Genomic DNA, 18688 nt, shown 5'->3' on the forward strand with positions numbered 1-18688 from the left:
GGTCTCTCCTCAGGTTCCCACTGACCAACCCATAAAGAACCAAGAGTTGGGAATAGACACAAGTGGTGACCTGGTGGTGGGTAACACTCCTTTGGTAATGTTCTCTAATGAAAGGGAAACTATAAGTCAAAAAGAACAGGGAGCTATTCCCAAAACTAGTAATAGACAAACCAACCTAGGTAATATCCCTTTAGGACCTTGCCTAATCCCGTCCACACCACTACCGACAATGAAACTGGGAAAAATGGATCCTTTTGTAGTAAAACAGATACAGCTGACTCAGGACTAGACATTGTAAACCTTTCAACATACAATCTTTCCCCCACTGAGATTGAGGTGCTAAGACTGGGTCTCAGTTTCTGCCCCTCACAAAAAGTGGATAAATTTACTTTAATTAAAGATCTACATTTGTTTGCTAGAAACCTTACATATAAATTTATGTTTGACACCGATAGGGGACGTATAGCCTCTAGGGAAGAGGAACTATACAAAGACTTCAAAGTACAAGACTTTAGGGCGCTAAAAATCCTAATCCAACTGTTGGATGAAAACGAGAGTTCGGAAGATCTAATTGATCTCTCTGATGAAGCTGAACTAGAGGTAGAACCGATCTCAGAACCATGTAAATTTAAGAAAAAATCACAAAGATTCCCTAATCTACAAACTTCCCCAGCAGTATGGGCCTTCCTTAAGCAAACAAGGAAACAAATTGAAAATCTAGTAATCCCTAAGATCTCTGACAACAATCTATCAAGACAGCAACAACAAGCACTTACCCAACTCACTAGTAACAGTGATTTGGTGATAAAACCTTCTGATAAAGGGGGTAATGTAGTTGTAATGACCAAGACTCAGTATATCAGAATGTGTGACAAAATCTTATGCAATGGTAACTGGTATCGGACAATATCGGAAGATGATGTTCCAAAAGCCAGATCTAGTTATATTTCCCTGATCTCGTTAGCATTTCAACAAGGTCTGATTGATCAAGACCTTAGGGAATATTTAGAGATTAAATGGCCAATAACTCCCACGTTTTATTCACTGCCAAAAATACATAAGGACATCAGGGTTCCACCTGGCCGCCCTATTATCTCAGGTATAGGCAGCCATACGGAAACTGCAAGTAAGTATGTCGATATGCAATTGAGACCTCATGTAATGGCATTGCCATCATATCTTAAAGATACATTGGAACTCCTTAAAATAGTGGAAGGTATGAGCGTACCCGCAGGATCAATTTTGGCAGCAATAGACGTAGAGGCCCTTTACTCCAGTATCCCACATACAAAGGGGATCCAAGTTGTTTCCCAATTTTTGCGTGAGCAAGATCACAATAATTGGAAATTGTGTAATTTCGTTACAACTCTATTGGAACATATACTGACTAACAATGTCTTTGTTTTCAATGGCTCAACCTACCTCCAGGTGCAGGGTGTGGCGATGGGGACCTCCTGTGCCCCATCGTATGCCACCCTGTACCTGGGGGGGTGGGAAAGAGCCGTCTTTTCGGATGACTCCGCCACGATATACCTCCGCCACATCCTACTGTGGCGGAGGTATATCGATGATGTTTTAGTCGTCTGGACTGGTGGCGCGGACTTATTAGGTAAATTTATGGAATACTTATCCATTAACGATTACAACCTAAAATTTACTGTCCAGTCAGATACAAAAAGCATCCCCTTTCTCGATTTAACAATCTCAATAAATGATGATGGTACCCTTTACACTAATCTGTATAGAAAGGAAACAGCAGGAAATACTATTCTTCACTACTCTAGCTCGCATCCAAGATCCTTGGTGCGAAGCATTCCTTACAGTCAGTACCTAAGACTTCGGCGTAATTGTGCAAAGGAGGAGGATTTTGAAAAAGAGGCATCTGCCCTTTATTCACGACTTCTACTGAGAGGATATAGTAAAAAGGTTCTGAAACAAGCATATATAAAATCTAAGACAAATACCAGAGATGCATTATTATTTAAGCAGAGGGAAAAAGAGCACAATCCGACAACCAAACTCATAACCACATTTAGCTCTGATCAAAACATCTTTCGCCAATTGGTTAGTCATAATTGGCACTTTCTTGCCGAAGACCCCATTATCTCAAAATACATTTCTCAGAGACCTGAAATTGTTTATAGGAAATGTAGATCCATTAAGGACGGCCTTACACATAGCCATCTGGTACCTGATGCTCCGGATTCTCAGGAACCTGAGACACCAGGCACGTATAAGTGCGGTCAATGTGATGTTTGCCCCTGGATTGAGGAAGGAGACGGCTGTTCCCTCCCTAGAGGAGGTTTCCTTAAGTCCAAGAGGCATGCTAATTGTACAACCATAGGCATTGTATATCTTGCTAAATGTCGCTGCGGCGCATTCTATATAGGAAAGACAAAGAGAACCTTTGCGAGAAGAATTAAAGACCATCTTTACTACCTAGACGCGGGATTGCTCTATACTCCTATTTGCAAACATGTAGGCTTGCACCATAGCTATGACCCTTCATTTATCTCTTTCTTCGCTTTGGAAGTCATCCCCCTACCAGAAAGAGGTGGGGATTTTGACAAAAAAATCCTCCAACGCGAGGCTCGTTGGATTTTTGACCAGCGAGCCACATATTCACCAGGGCTTAATACGTCGCTGTCATTCAAACCTTTCTTATAAGTAAAGCCTATGAGCTGTTTATTATTTTTTGCTTACATGACAACTGGTTGTCACTTGTTTTGAATCACAGAGATGTCATTTAAAGACCCTGCATATATAATCTATTCTTAGTTACTATATATAGGTCACTGGCAGGTTTGCCTTTACATTGCGTCTGCATACTGTATACTCAGAAGGATCCTCCGAGAGATATATAACTTCTTATCTACTGTAATGGTTTTATTGCTCCGCCCCTTGCGTCTAACTCATATATGTATAATCTCTGTACTTGCTGTATTTTTACATTTATGGTGTTATGCTTGGTTTTGTTTTATTTGATTTTTTTCTATCTGTTGTCGATTTATTTTGCATCCATTGTTGATTATCTCTCTTGCTCTGTCCAGCTATATGATAAGATAAAATAGCTGAACAGTATTAAAATCTCTAATAATCGCGATTATTATGGACACTGCCTCTATCAATCTTCTCCTCTAGGTAGACAATGTAAAAATGAACCCTTATTGGATGTTTATTCAATTTTTGTAAAAATTAAGAAACAAACTCTGGCCTGTTTCTCCGGAGTTATATATATGTCTAATTGGGTATATATTTTATTTATTTTTTTATATCAAATTATTATTTCCGTTTTTTGAACTCTGAGCTGTATGTTTTATTACGCAGTGGGCTTCTGGATGCAGGGGGAGGTTGAACTTTTCACTAAGCGTGATGCGGCCAATCACATGTCCCAACACAGGGGGCGCGACTTCTCAGACGCCTCTGTGTCCCATCAGCAATATCAGATGGGACGCGCACGCACATCCAGCCAACTGTTCATCTTTTGGCTGTTAAGAGACAGTGATTTCATGTCTCTTCTTTATGCGCTCCAGCATACGTCATCATGCTGGAGCGCATTATCTGCGTGCGCATTTGTCTTGGGACACGTGAACCGGAGGTGACGCCAGGGGTCAGTTTTGACTACATAATTTTCTTTTTCTATCACCATTTAAGGTAAAAATTCTTGTTTATTTCTCTATCTATTTTTCATATATATATATAGACAGTTGCCCTACTATGATAATAGTTACAGGCACTGTGTCCTATTATTTATATATGGGATAATCATTAGTCTCTGATATATCTACATATATATATATATACTTATTTTTTATCTATAGAATTTTGTGGGAACCTATTGGGAACCTCTGTGGATCCATCTGGCAGCACTAAGTTTAACCTTGCTACTATAGAGGTAAACATCTCCATTGAGCTTTCATTAGATATTTTCTTTTCCATTATTATTAAATGCATAAACAATTTATCTACACAATATATATTTATAGACATTTTTTTCAATATTCTCTATTATTACCTTTATCTTTTTGCTTGCTTTTAGGAAGAATATAGATACAAATTTTTGTCATCTGTATCTTCTCCTTCTCTATGGGAGGAAATCCTCATAAACATTTCATTGTCCGCACCTGCTAAAATCAAGTGGATCTGGCTTCCACTGATTATAAGTGGAATAACTAATCTCCTGATTGCATCCAGTGCCTCTTTGCTGATTCCTAGGCAGGCTTTTCTGCCCAGTTCTCGGAGCTCTTTTTAACGGAAGTGGTAAGCGCACTATATATTCCCCTCTATATATATGTGTTAAAAACACACACATTTTTTCAAATGTTTAAAATAAAACATATTAAATTATTGTACTATATCTGTATTAATGATGAATCTTTATGTCATACACAGACCGCTACATGCATTAAAGGAACAGGAACATTATGCAAGCCCTGATGAAGCACACATAGTGCGAAACTAGTTGGCAAAATTCGCATTAATCTTCCTTAAAATAACCAATCTCCCCTATACCTTGTTTTTCATGTAATTGTGGTTCTGACCATATATATATTTCTCATTGTGTTAATGACTGTATGAAATATGATATTTTATATTTATATTTACATGATTAAATTATTTTTGATACTACTTTAAACCTTGTGTTTTGTGCGCCTACCTTTGATACCAAGAGCAACACATCTCACATCAAAAAATCCCTATATTCGGAGAGGAATTTACCTCCCCTAATATATGCCAACTTCTTTTTTATTCTTTTCAAATTTTGATGGGATTGTGAGTGACTGTTGCTCGAGAGGAAGTCATTCATTCACTCACATAATCTATCTCTTATTTTCTTGTTCATACGTATTAGGACGTGGCATTTTTTTATACTACAGAGGGCCAGATTCTCAAAGGCGTTACGACGGCGCAACACCATTAGCGCCGTCGTAACTCCTCATCTGGCCCCGGGTATCTATGCGACGGATTCTTAGAATCAGTTGCGCATAGATACCCATTAGATCTGACATGCGTAAGGCTGTTACGCTGTCAGATCTTAAAAGTAATTTTTTTTTCCCGCCGCTAGGTGTCGCATCGTCGTTTTCCCCGTCGTCTATGCAAATGAGGTAAGTATGCGAGATTCTCGAACCTACGCGCGTCCGACGCTGAGAATTTACGTTGTTTCCGTAGCGTACGCGACGCGTAAGGTTGCCCCTGCTATTAGCAGGGGCAACCAATGTTAACTATGGCCGTCGTTCCCACGTCGAAGTTTAAAAAAAATACGTGGACGCCATTTACGTAAACGTCTAAGCAAATGACGTCGGGGCGACGTCATTTAGCGCAATGCACGTCGGGTAATTTACCCGACAGAGCATGCGCAGTACGCTCGGCGCGGGAGCGCGCCTAATTTAAATGGTGCCCGCCCCATTTGAATTGGGCGGGCTTGCGCCGAGCGAATTAACGATACACCGCCGCAAGTTTACAGGTAAGTGTTCTGAGAATCAGGATGTAAACCTGTAAACCTGCGGCGGTGTAGCGTACAGCACATACATTACGCTGCCCAGGAGCAACGTTAATGTATGAGAATCTGGCCCTAAGTATCCACATGTACACTACATGTGAGGATACTTTTCTCATCCTCTTTTTCTATATAGGGAAATGGACACTATGCTAAGTTCCAATCACTATCAAGTTGGGCCAGATGAAAGTTTCATGGGGTCACATGCCTGATCCATATTTTGGTAAATGGAAAGCTATGCCTTTTTTCAGATTTACAGGCTAAATTTGGCTTTCCACAGTCCATGTGGTTCCACTATCTGCAATTGCAACACGCGGTTAAGGCACAGGCACGCGTGGATATGGGGGAGTTATCCCCTTCCCCAATTTTTAACTACCTGGTGGACGTCTCCCTTTTTTAAAGGATTCATCTCCAGGTGCTATTATATGTTGTTGACTATTTTTTTTTGAAGGGATTTCTGTCCAGGGCAGCTTACAGATGGGAAATTGCAGAGGAACAATGGGGCTTGACTCAGGTCTATATCACACTAAGGGTGCATTTAACACCAGTCAGGCAATTTAAAATGGGACTAGGGAGGATCTGTTGTGCACTAGATGCACTAGAGAACATGGGGATCTAATACATCTTCTCTGGCGATGCCCAAAGCTGCACCTCTACTGGTCTGGAGTGCTCAATACTATAAACAGAGGGTTCCAGGTAACCATTCTGACTGACCCTAAACCATGCCTTTTAGGGATCCTAGATGACCTCTCTATTGATGATATTCCCAAACAAGCTATCGGTAGAGCTCTATTCCAGAAAAATTCCTTTTTTCCAGCACAGAGGTTGCACAGGCAAATTTGAGAAACTGGTTTCAGTGGCTAGATGTCCTGGGACTTGCTCCTGTAGAACTGATACTGAACCGCACTTTACTTTAAGGCGTTAATGAATGGTATCAATGTTAGCATCAATATTAACTATGTACTTCTTAGTCAATTCTAAACTATGATGGAGGCCATGCTGGTTTTCCTCCCTCTTCCTTTTTTTTTTGTTTTGTTTTGTGTGAGAGACATGGTATGTATATTTGGAGCCAGTATGCTTCGTTTCTATGTGATTGTAACGTGATTTAGAACATGTTTTGGATTAATCTGTATATGTTTGATTGATTTTATCTAATTAATAAAAAACTTTTGTTTGGATATATATATATCAAAAAAGAAGTGACTTCCTTCCTTGGATAGCTTGAGTCTGAAGTAGAGCGTGCACTACTTGAGCCTAGCTGGGAAGCAAAGGGGTGAATTCTGGTGTCCTGCAGGCAGTAAGGATGTTAGACTGCAGCACTGGGTGGTTTATAGCAGTTGTGCCTAAAAGTGGAGGCATGTAGTGTGAACTGTTCTGAACTCTAGCAACTGAATACAACAAACAGGCTTGAACACAATGGCAGCGTTTTATGGGTAGAGAACCCTCTCACCCAGTCCCACAGTAAAGTGATGACCTTCCGTTTGGAGGGGGGCCCCCTTTACCCTCCTCTGATATGGCTGTGTAGATGACAATGACTCTGTTCTGTTTTGTAACTTTCCAGGTTAGGCCAATCAGGCCTGGGCCTGAGTGAATATTGTCTCTCTCTGTCTCTCCCATCTCCCACCAGGTTCCTGACTTTTCCCTTTTTAAATTTTCTGACCCCTTTGCCAGTCCTCTTGAGTGGTGTAGTTAGTTCATCTTTAGCTAATCTGGATGAAAGAATACTGCACACATCATACAAGTCTCAGTGACCCCCAGCATTTCTGTATGGGTTGTGTGATAACTAGATTGTGGAACACTGCCATCTTGTTGCCAAGTACAGTTCTGCATAACAGTAACATTGCCCAGTGTTACATATGATTTATTTTTTATTTATTTTTTATTTATAACAACATTCATAAATAATGCTTTTGGTTGTCTTCCGCCAATTTGTGAAGTGATAAATAGAGAAAACCATATCTTACCAAAATTTCCGATGCATAGGGCTGTCATTTCATCAATGGTAAGTCCCTTCTCAAGATCCAGGTTTTCCATTGCTGTCTTTTGTTTATTGTCCTCTTGTCAAGAGCTTGTAAAGCTGGGGTTTCAGGATGATGATTGATCAGGGTGCTGATTAAAAATAAACAAAAATTGTTTGTATTTATAGATATTGTTTCTCTGTTTTTATTTAAATATCAGATGACGAGGAGAACGCAGCTGTACTAAATGCTTTCTTCATACAGGAAAAGGAGGGGTATACCAACCATGACATTATTGTTGGTAACACGCCACAGGATCTACCCTTGTGGCCAACAGGGGCTGAAATCAGGAAAGGATTAGAGAAATTAAACATAACTAAATCACGAGGACCAGATGGCTTACACACAAGTGTTCTTAAAGAACTCAGTCAGTTTATAGCCAGACCGCTATTCCAAATCTTCATGGACAGCATGCTGACAGGATTGGTACCAGCTGATTGGCAGAAAGCCCACGTGGTATCAATATTCAAAAAAGGGCAGAGATCTATTCCTGGGAATTATAGGCCTGTCAGTCTAACTTTGGTAGTTTGTAAACTATTTAAGGGGATAATAAGGGACAATATCCAAGAATTTGCTTGTATTATTAGCAGAAATCAGTATGGGTTTACGAATAGTCGCTCTTACCAAACCAACCTATTAACATTCTACAAGGTAGTGAACTGCGAACTGCCATCTGGACAATGGTAGGCCAGTGGATGTGGTGTATCTGGATTTTGCAAAAGCATTTGATACAGTCCCACACAAATGCTTAATCTACAAGCTGAGGTCTGTAGGTATGGACCATAAGATTTGTTCTTGGATAGAAAACAGACTATGGGGGCATGTCCAAAGGGTTGTGATAAATAATGTATACTCAGAATGGTCTAGAGTGGTTAGTGGGGTGCCCCAAGCTCTGTCCTGGACCAATTTTGTTTAAAGCGGTTAAAACTACTATACTAGCGCATTATAAAATACTTACCTTAGAACGGGGCGTTGGTATCTCATCCCAGTCCACACCGAGGGAGCTGACATTTTGCCCTTGGCGTGTCTTCTGGGTTTTGCAGCTCCACCGCTGTGAGTGGCAACGTCTGCCGGACCTTCAGCCAGACATTCACAGCGCATGCGCCGCTGACATCAGGGGCTGAATGCAAAGTGAATGTCTCCTAAACCGTACAGGTTTAGGAGACATTCATTATACCTACAGGTAAGCCTTATTATAGGCTTACCTGTAGGAAATTTTTTAAAAAGTGGGTATATAACCACTTTCATTTATTTATAATGATATAGAGGATGGGATAAATAGCTCGCTCTCAGTGTTTGCTGATGACACAAAAATATGCAGGACAAGAACAACACAGCAGGACATAGTAAATTTACAAGAGGACCTGAATAAATTAACGGAGTGGGCTTTTGCATGGCAAATGAAGTTTAACACTGATACATGTAAGGTAATGCACTTGGAGGGGGTAAAAATATAAAAGAAAGTTACTCATTAGGGGGGAGAACTCCTAGGGCCTTCCAGGTTGGAGAAGGATCTAGGGGTCCTTGTAGAAAACGGACTGAGCAATAGCATGCAGTGGCTACCAAAGCCACTAGAATATTAGCATCCATTAAAAGGGAAATTACTCCAAAGATAAAGCGATTATTCTGCCACTTTATAAAACTCTGGTTTGACCTCATCTTGAGTATTCCATCTAGTTCTGGTCACCAACCCTCAGAAGGGAGCTGGAGATAGTCCATAGAAGGGCAACTAAATTAATATGGGGTCTGGAGCACCTCAGTTATAAGGAACGACTACAAGCGCTAAATTTATTCTCCTCAGAAAAGAGACACTTGAGAGGAGATTTGATAGCAATATACAAATATCTCAATGGGGATCCCAGCGTAGGTATAAAACGTTTTAGTCCCAGGGTGTGTAAGAGGACACAGAGCCACATGAGACTGGAAGAGAAGCGGTTTAACCTTAAACTGCGTAGGTTTTTTTTCACTGTCGGGGTGGTTAGGATGTGGAACTCTCTTCCACAATCAGTGGTGTCGGCAGGGAGTATGGATAGTTTTAAATAGATAGTATAAGCTGACTTTTTCAGCACATTTTTTATGCTGAAAAAGTCCCATCGGCTTATACTCGAGTCTTCCACTGTGTCATGCTGTCTTAACTGTAGTCCAACCGGGTGTACTGTGTATGCGCAAGCGCGTCCACGAGAACGTCTTTCTCGGTGTGTGATAGGGGATTATCATGCGTTAAACGAAGTGTATTTGATGGGTTGACGACATGCAGCAGAAAGACGTTCTCGTGGACGCGCTCGTGCATGTGCAGTACACACAATTTGATAAGTTGGAACTTTTGATAGAAGACTGCCGACTGCAGTTGCATGACACAGTGGGAGATCAAAAGTACATGAGGCTGCAGATGGGCACAGTGAGGCTTCAGATGGGCACTGATGAGATAGGTGGAAACAGTGAGGCTGAAAATGGCACTGATGTGGCAGGTGGGCACAGTGAGGCTGCAGATGGGCACTGATCAGACAGGTGGGCACAGTGACGCTGCAGATGGGCACAGTGAGGCTGCAAATGGGCACAGTGAGGCTGAAAATGGGCACAGTGAGGCTGAAAATGGGCACAGTAAGGCTGAAAATGGGCACAGTAAGGCTACAGATGGGCATTGCTGACCCTCTTTTCCACTTACAGTAGCTGCTGCATTTCCCACCCTAGGCTTATACTTGAGTCAATAAGTTTTCAATTTTTTTGTGGTGAAATTAGGTGCCTTGGCTTATATTCGGGTCGGCTTATACTGGAGTATATACGCTATTTTTCTACACACACACACACACACACACACACACACCTACACAGGTTGAACTGGATGGACTGTTGTATTTATTCAACCTTACCAACTATGTAATAAAATAAATATAAACATGCCTCCCAACTTTTTGAGATAGGAACGAGGGAACCTATTAGCAAAATAAGGCATAGGACACCACCCCCTGTCACGCCCCCTTAAAAGAGAATTATCAGAATTTTTTTTTTACCACTGCTATTCCCTTATACTGGCTTTTGAAATTTACAAATGCAGAATTTTTTAAATTGTATGAAAGGTTTAGCACTGGGAAACACTTTTTCAAAAGATAAAAAGTGAATTTTATATACAACTATATTGACTAAACCAAAATGAGGGACAAATGAGGAGGAAAGAGGGAAAGGGACTTTGTTCCAAATCAGGGACAGTCCTCCAAAATCAGGGACAGTTGGGAGCTTATGATATATATGTTGGCAAAGTCAAACAAGCATTAGTTATGCAAATGGTTAAGCAATATGAAAACATAATGCAACACCTTACCCCTACAGGATGTTAGGTAGCCTCTTCATCTGTTGTGATTTACTTTCCTGTTTTCAGAGCTGACTTCCCCTTACATTAGAAAGCCATAATGTAATATTTTCAGGCTGTTTGATGTTTCTTTCCTTTTTTTGAATTGCATTTAACACTTTGGGGTTTCAACCACACTTGCTGAATTATTGACAGCTGATGGCTGTTTATAAGGGCTCATTGACACTGGCAGAAAAAAATCTGTGTTAAGTTGCACACAGCATATAGTTTTGTGAGCATCTAAATGCAGTGCTACGGTAATCAATGAGCCCTTACACACAGCAGTGTCTACATGCATAAATGTGCATAAATGCATACATGTATTGCCATTCATTGGAATGAAAGAAGAATCTAAATGAAAATACTCCAGGCATATATTTTTTACACAGGATGTTCTACTAGCTCTGTTAGCAAGAACCTGCGTTCAGTGCAGAACATATGTATATATCTGTGTGAATAAACTCTAAGGCCCCATACACACGATAGAATCCATCCGCTGAAAAATCCCAGCGAATGGGTTTCAGCGGATAGATCCTATGGTGTGTACACTCCAGCGGATCTGTTTCCGCGGATATTTATCCCCTGGGATGGGTTCCAGCAGATCAAATATTTGCTGACATGCTAAACAAATCTATCTGCTGGAATCCATCCCAACGGATGGATCCGCTGGTCTGTATAGACTCACCGGATCCATCCGTCCGAAGGGATCCCCCGCATGCGTCGTAATGATTCGACGCATGCGTGGAATTCCTTATATGACAGACCGTTACATTCAGGACAAGCCCTTACCTACCGACTATGTCGAAGTTCTGGCTGGGTTCAAGCCTCTCCCAGTGCGAGGTCCAGGGCCGTTTGAAGGAATTTGGGGCCCCAAGCAAAATGGACATGGAGGCCCCACCAACCCCCCCCCCCCATGTTCTTTTTACTCCCCCTACCGGGTCCATACCATGTGGCAGGAGATTCAGTTTCCTGTTCCCGGCTGGACTGAAAGGAAGTGAGCACTCAGTGTGCATTTCCTGTCAGTCCGGCCAGGAACAGGAAACTGAATTCCAGCCAGAGTCCGGACTAACAGGAGGAAGGAAGAGGAGCTCGGCCACGCTACAGAGAAGGGGAAGTCACAACTCAAGGCAGCAGTGCTGCAGGCTCTCTATAGAGCGCTCAGTCAGCTGCAGCATATTGGGAGCACGGCAGGGGCCCTTTTTGGGGCCCCAGGCCACCTCGGGGCCCCAAGCAATTGCTTGGTTTGCCTGCCTTGTAGCGACAGGCCTGGCAAAGTCCCACATCTTAGGCACGCTAAATGCACCAACAAGGTGGGGAACCCCTTCTGGTGGTCTTCTGGGGTTGAGGTGTTCTCTAATCAGAGACGATAGTCCTCTTTTGGCATTGCCTGCGATGGAGTCTGATTTAAGCAAGCTGGGACTGCATGATGCCTTCTCTTCTATGGAACCCTTTCCAGGTCTGTCAATTTCGATAAAACTTTTTTCTTGCTCTCATGTCTTTAAAGTCCCCATACACACTGCAGCTTTTGTTGTCTGATTTCCTTTAGATTTGCTGGGACCATGTGGTGCTTGCCTGATTGCATTCAGGTTGAGGCCTTAGGGTTTGGCCTCATGTTGTGTGATTTTGATAGATCTGAGGAAAAAAGTCTGCAGAATATTGTATGGTGTGTAGCCAGCTTAAAGGTGTCCTTTTGTGTGGATGGGCGTTGGCCCTCCTAATTCTATCAGAGTAGAGGTGAGAGAGGACTGAGTCTCAGGTGATCTAATTCCAGGGAACAAATGGACAGGTAATGAATGTCTTGAGGAACAGTCAATGACAGGTAAGTTTTTATCTATCCTAGTAATGGGGATATATGGGGGGAGGAGGAAGGAGCAATGTATTACTAGGGGATGGGGGTTTTCCCAGATTTATTTTGTTTACATTATTACTATTTGCCCAAAAAGAAAAAGAGTGATATATGTATATATTTTTCTCTCTCGCCTCCCTTATTTCTGTGTTGTCATGCAGTCCCCCTTGCATCTTTCAGTAACTTCCATTAGCATGAGTTCACCGCCACATAATAAAGACCACCGCGCCATCAGGTAAAGGGCCAACTTTTGGTAAGTAAGAAGACGCGGGAGAAAAAAGTGCATCGAGCCCTGAGGAGCAAGCCTTCTTATCTATTGCAACCCCGGCCGCTCACACCCCCTCAAGGAGGTTCAGAGGCCCTCGGGATCATCAGGATTTTCAGGGCGGAAAGTGTCTCCTCCAGTCCTGGCAGATCCCAGTACTAAGGGCGCAAATGTACGCTTAAGGCCCCGTACTCACGACCAAACATGTCTGCTGAAACTGGTCCGCAGACCAGTTTCAGCAGACATGTTTGGCCGTGTGTTGGCCCGAGCGGACCATTTTGGGACGGATCGGACAGGTTTCCAGCGGACAACTGTTTCCCGGACTTGTTTTAAAACAGTCCGCTGGAAACCTGTCCGCCCGGACATGTACGGTCGTCTGTACAGACCTACCGTACATGTCCTGCCGCCCGCATCCCTCGCATGCGTCGAATGACTTCGACGCATGCGTGGAAGCATATTCAAGGCGGCCCGCCCACGTCGCCGCGTCATTGTCGCGGCGACACCGCGTCATCGACGCGGCGACACCGCGGACACGCCCCGCGTAATGTTTACGCGCGGGCTTCTGTTCGATGGTGTGTATAGCCATCGAACAGAAGTCCCCGGGCAGTCCCCGGCCAGACATGTCCGATGGAAACGGTCTGCAGACCGTTTTCATCGGACATGTCCTGCCGTGAGTACAAGGCCTTAGAGAATGCACACAGCTTATCCTATGAGGGCTCAGTGCCCGAAAGGCAAATGTTGGTCATGTGGAGGCAACCCTATGCCTGGAAAGCAACTTTGCAGCAACTGCTTCAGGCAGCTTGCCAGAGACCAGGAGTTTGAGAGTCAGCAGGTGTCAACCTTGCTCAGCAAAATAGTCCCCAACCCCCTGGCTGAATTTTCCAATCATCTCGGGCAGCCAGGAACAGAAGTGGACGGACAGTATGGGCACTACACCAGGTCTAAACCAAGCCATTTAACCCTCTCTAACTAGAGGGGTACCAGGAATTTCAGGGGTGACTCCAGCCCAGCAGATTAGGCAGGTTGGTTCCCCAGACCCAGTATTACAGCCAACCTTTCAGGCAGAGGGAGATGATATTGCCTCCTCCTCAACAGAGAATCCTGAAGGTTGAGGCTTTGTTTTACGCTAATATCACCATTCGTTATGGCAGTAAAGCTGCACTGAAATGGGTGGATCCGGAACCTCCTCCAAAGAAGGAGAAAAGCCTGTTATTACATACCATACAATCTGATTTTAAAATTGTGACAATCACTGTACAATATGCATTAGGTGCCTTTATCCTTTCAGGGCACCCCAAATGGCATGCGATTCTGCTGTGATAGGTCACGTGGGAGAACGTGCCTTTTAAAACATTGTGTAAAACTGGTCATCCTTAAATAGGAGCAGGGGCTTCTTTTTGCACACGGAGGGTAACCAAATGAATGGGCCGCACCCATGCGAGTTGCAACATTGTGTACAAATCGCTATTTGAAAATTGCATTGCAGAAACACTGGTCCCCTCTAAGTGACAATATCAAATGCCTCTGAAAAATGACCTAAGCACAGATTGCTTTTCAGTGCAATAGCAGATACTGCTGCAAGTGTGAACAAGCCTTTGGGTTCCATAGGCGGAATCTAAAGAAGCAGGTAAGCTACCTTTTCTCTTATGACATAAATAAGAAGCCTGTTTCAGGAGGAATGAGAAAAGAGAGAGAGAAAATCCTCCTCAACCAATAGGTTGCAGAAGTTGTATCCACTAGAACGGAGAAGGATGCGACTCCTTTATCTAACCCACCTACGGTGGATGCGGCAGTCACCAGACTGGCCAAGAATGTGACACTTCCGATGGAAGACTCTTCCTCTTTTCCCGATATCCTTGATCCTTGCTATGTGAGTGTGGGCGCAGAACTTGGAGTATGCGATTAAAACTAGTGTTGAGCGGAATACGCCATATTCGATTTCGCGATATATCACGAATATATAGTAGAATATTCGAGAAATATTCGCCAAAATCGAATATTCGTGATATTTTATCGAATAAACAATATTGCGAAATTTCGCAAATGCGAATGCGAAAATGATTGCAAAATTCTCGTCCGCGCATGCGCAGGCGCGCGAACAACACGCGGAAACGGAGATCATTTCCTGGATCTTTGCCAGTCGAATTTCGGATCGCGATTTTGTGCTGCACTGCGAAGCGAAGATGGTGGGGAGTAACTTTTCATCCAGTGAGGAAAAACTGCTGATTAATGTAAGTAATTTCACCACTGTTTTTTCATTATCTTTAACTGCATTTTAGACTAGTTTAAAAGTTTGGATATAAGATCAGATATTAGTATTTCCCAAACAGTGTGTCTCCAGCTCTTGCAAAACTACAACTCCCAGCATGCCTGGACAGCTGCAGACACCCTGGTTGGTAAATGTGTATTTTGGCACTTTCCTTGCTATTTAGCATAATTAGCATGTTGTGGACATAGGACGTATGCGAACGTCCTGACTTCAGGGTCCTTAAGGCCCAAGGACGTTCGAATACATCTTGCCCTTTAGATGTTGCAGAACTACAACTTCCAGCATGCCTGGGCATGCTGGGACTTCTAGTTTTGCAAGTTCTGCAGGCCCACATTTTTCAGACCACAATTGGATTGGATTGGATTAGAATAAATACTTATAGAGCGCCGAATGCGAGTTGTGAAACTCGCGTATAAGCGCTTACAAACAAGCTGGGGGTATCCAGTTCCCAAGAGCAAAAAGAAGAAACTAGGACATCTAAGTAAAAGAGGGGAACAGACAAGAAATAAACAGAAATATAAAAAGAAGGGGGGGGTGTCAGGGCACAAAAAGCCTATCCCTACTCCCTGACTATGGACCGCAGCCTGGGATTAAGGCAGCGTCCTGCTAAGGGCTTGGAAGGCCAAGTCTCTATCTGTAGGCTTGTGAAAAAATAAGTGTTTTCAAGCCCTTACGGAAGGCCATCAAGGAGGAGGATGCTCGGAGCTGATGAGGGAGCTGGTTCCAAAGAGAGTTCCCCATTGTTTGGAGCCGGCGGCCACCTTTTGAAGCTGATCGACTAGATTGAATAATTGCTAACAGGGCGTCAGTAGAGCGAAGCTCTCTGGGTGGACAGTAGTGTTGGGTCATATTCGATAAGTACATCGGACCTAGTTGCCAATAGGCCCGAAACACCAGACAGAGTGCCTTGAACTCAACCCGTTTTGCTATCGGGAGCCAGTGTAGATTCTTAAGCACCGGGGAGATGTGATTCCGCCTTGGGCAGTTTGTGACTAGTCTTGCAGCATGATTCTGTGTAATCTGCAATCGTTTTATCCACTTCTGTGGGAGCCCTAGAAAGAAAACATTAGAACAATCTAACCTAGAGTGGATAAGTCCATGAACTAATATCATACGGTTGTGCTGAGTGAAAAGATTCTTAATTTTCCGTAATAATTGCAGATAATAGTTGGCCGATTTTATGCAATATTTTGCGTGAGGTACGAAGCTTAGTTCAGCATCAAAAATTATACCCAGATTTTTTACCTGCTTAGCTGGAGTTGGGGCAGGGCCAAACGAGGATGGCCAGGCAGGTAAAAAGGTAGAGTTGGCCTGTGGGCCGATCAGCAAAAGCTCAGTTTTTCACTATACACGGGTCTCTAAACTGTGGCACTCTAGATGCAGCAAAAGTAAAATTCTTAGCATGCACTGACAGACCATGCCTGATTGGAGTAGTAATTTTGCAACAGCTGGAGGCGCACTGGTCCTGAAACCCTGAGTTAGGTAACAAACTCGCAGTGTTTTGCAACCATTGTGCCTCCAGCTGTTGCAAAACTACAACTCCCTGCATGCAACTGGCTGCAGGGTACATTCACATGGGCTGGGGCTTACAGTCTGCTTCTAGCTGAAGCAAATTTGGCGCTGCAGCTCAAACCCTCAGCGGTAAACTACTGTGAACCCCACGCCCCTCTGACTGTACCATAAAAACACTACACCACACTAAATAAAAATTAAAAAACACAACATATACACATACCCCTACATAGCCACCCTCCCCTCCACAATAAAAAAAAAAACGTCTGGTACGGCACTGTTTCCTAAACGGAGCCTACAGCTGTTGCAAAACAACTCCCCAGTATTACCGGACAGCCATTAACTGTCCAGGCATGTTGGGAGTTAAAGTATAATTGTTGTACAGCTGGTGACGGTGAGCTACATGGTGTATCAGAGCATGCTGGTAGTTGTAGTTTTTAAATAACATCAACTCCATTATTTATTCAAAATTAATTCATCAAAAAGTCAAAAGAAACAAACATATTATTGTTCCTATATAAAGATAGGGATGAAAAAAATAATCTATTGTACAGGCCCAGTATAAGGTTCAAAAAATAATTATAGCGGTCAGATGAATAGCAACTCATTTCTCCCCTATACAAGTATCCTGTGTTGTTGTTACTCATATATACATAATTATGCAAATGATAATGGCTGCTATATTTATGCAAAAAAGGTGGCGACCAAAATGGCAAGATATAAAATCTGTCATGTTACCCCTGTCATTGATTAATAAGACGAGAATGCTTCCAATTGTTGAATACCATACATTTACGTCATATATCCATAAGGGTTTAAACAAAAGTATTATAATATACTTTGTTCTTCATCTTGCAGAGGTTCCTGCAACAGGGATATGACCAGATCCGCAGGCAGCAGGAAAAAAAAATAGTCAGCTCCCTAATGCGGGAGTTACAAAATGTGCATGGCGGCACACATGACCGCATGGCCATCTTAAAAAAGTGGTCGGACCTAAAGAGGCGCCACATGGGCCAGGTCACAAAGATCCGGGATGAATTCTATCCAGGTAAGTTATTGGTGACAGTTATGTAAGGTCATATGTAATTAACCTTAGGGCAGATGTTGTTAACCCAGACGCCATGTTGTGGTAACATATATCACCACCCAAGGTATTCATAGTACTGTTGAATAAAGACATGGGACAGCAGACAGGAACACTTATTAACTATAATTAAACTAAATAAACAAGACACCCCATTAATGTACTAATACTGGCCGAGGCTGCTTTATTATTGGATTTCAGACATATATTTTAAATAAATACTTTAATAACTTAAAAAACAGACTAGTCACTACGGCTCAGGCTGTACCTAAATATATTCCAACTTTAAAATGTATCCAACAACAACTAAACTAAACAGATTTGTCACCCTTTGTATAATTTAATTTTTTTTTTTATTTTAAAAAACAAAAACAAAGGTGACCATCCCACATAATTAGCAGCCGCGACAAAAAGAAAAGAAAAAAGGGGGGGGGAGGGGAACACCACAGTCCCGTCTACTGAGGCGACTGAGAGCAAGGCTGACGGAAACCCTACTTATATACCCCTAACTAACACTGGATTTTTCCTGAACCAACTGGTAGCAGGCCCACAGGCCTAAAAAGTGCGGGAAAAGCACGTGTAGGCCGCGTGATCACCTTGTGTTCACCAAAAAAAACGGGAAAAACACGTTTTCCAGCTAACTAGGCCACGCGAGGACCAGTTTACACCTAAAGAGCCCTATTAGGTTCCCAAAAGGGGAACTTGAAACCGTCACTACTAATTTAATTAAGTCCTGTCGCTTTCCCATGAGAAAAGGGGGAATTGAAACCTTCTCCCCCTTTTCTATCATTATTCCATCAAGTTAAACCATGGAATTAAAGTGCTGGTGTGGTGGGTTAAAGGGGAAGGGG

The 18688-nt window shown here is 42.7% G+C and overlaps 1 protein-coding gene across 1 annotated transcript in view; it reads right to left on the bottom strand.

The window, feature by feature from the left end:
• RASGRP2 (RAS guanyl releasing protein 2) overlaps positions 1 to 18688 on the bottom strand; it is a 1313980-nt gene that overhangs the window by 1008831 nt on the left and 286461 nt on the right. Inside the window, exon 2 of the mRNA XM_040327755.1 lies at positions 7462 to 7606. Within this exon, the coding sequence (XP_040183689.1) occupies positions 7462 to 7531 (70 nt within the window). The 5' untranslated portion in view covers positions 7532 to 7606. The remainder of the gene's footprint in view (positions 1 to 7461; positions 7607 to 18688) is intronic.

Source organism: Rana temporaria, chromosome 11 (assembly GCF_905171775.1).
Source record: "Rana temporaria chromosome 11, aRanTem1.1, whole genome shotgun sequence".
Taxonomy (NCBI): Eukaryota; Metazoa; Chordata; class Amphibia; order Anura; family Ranidae; genus Rana; species Rana temporaria.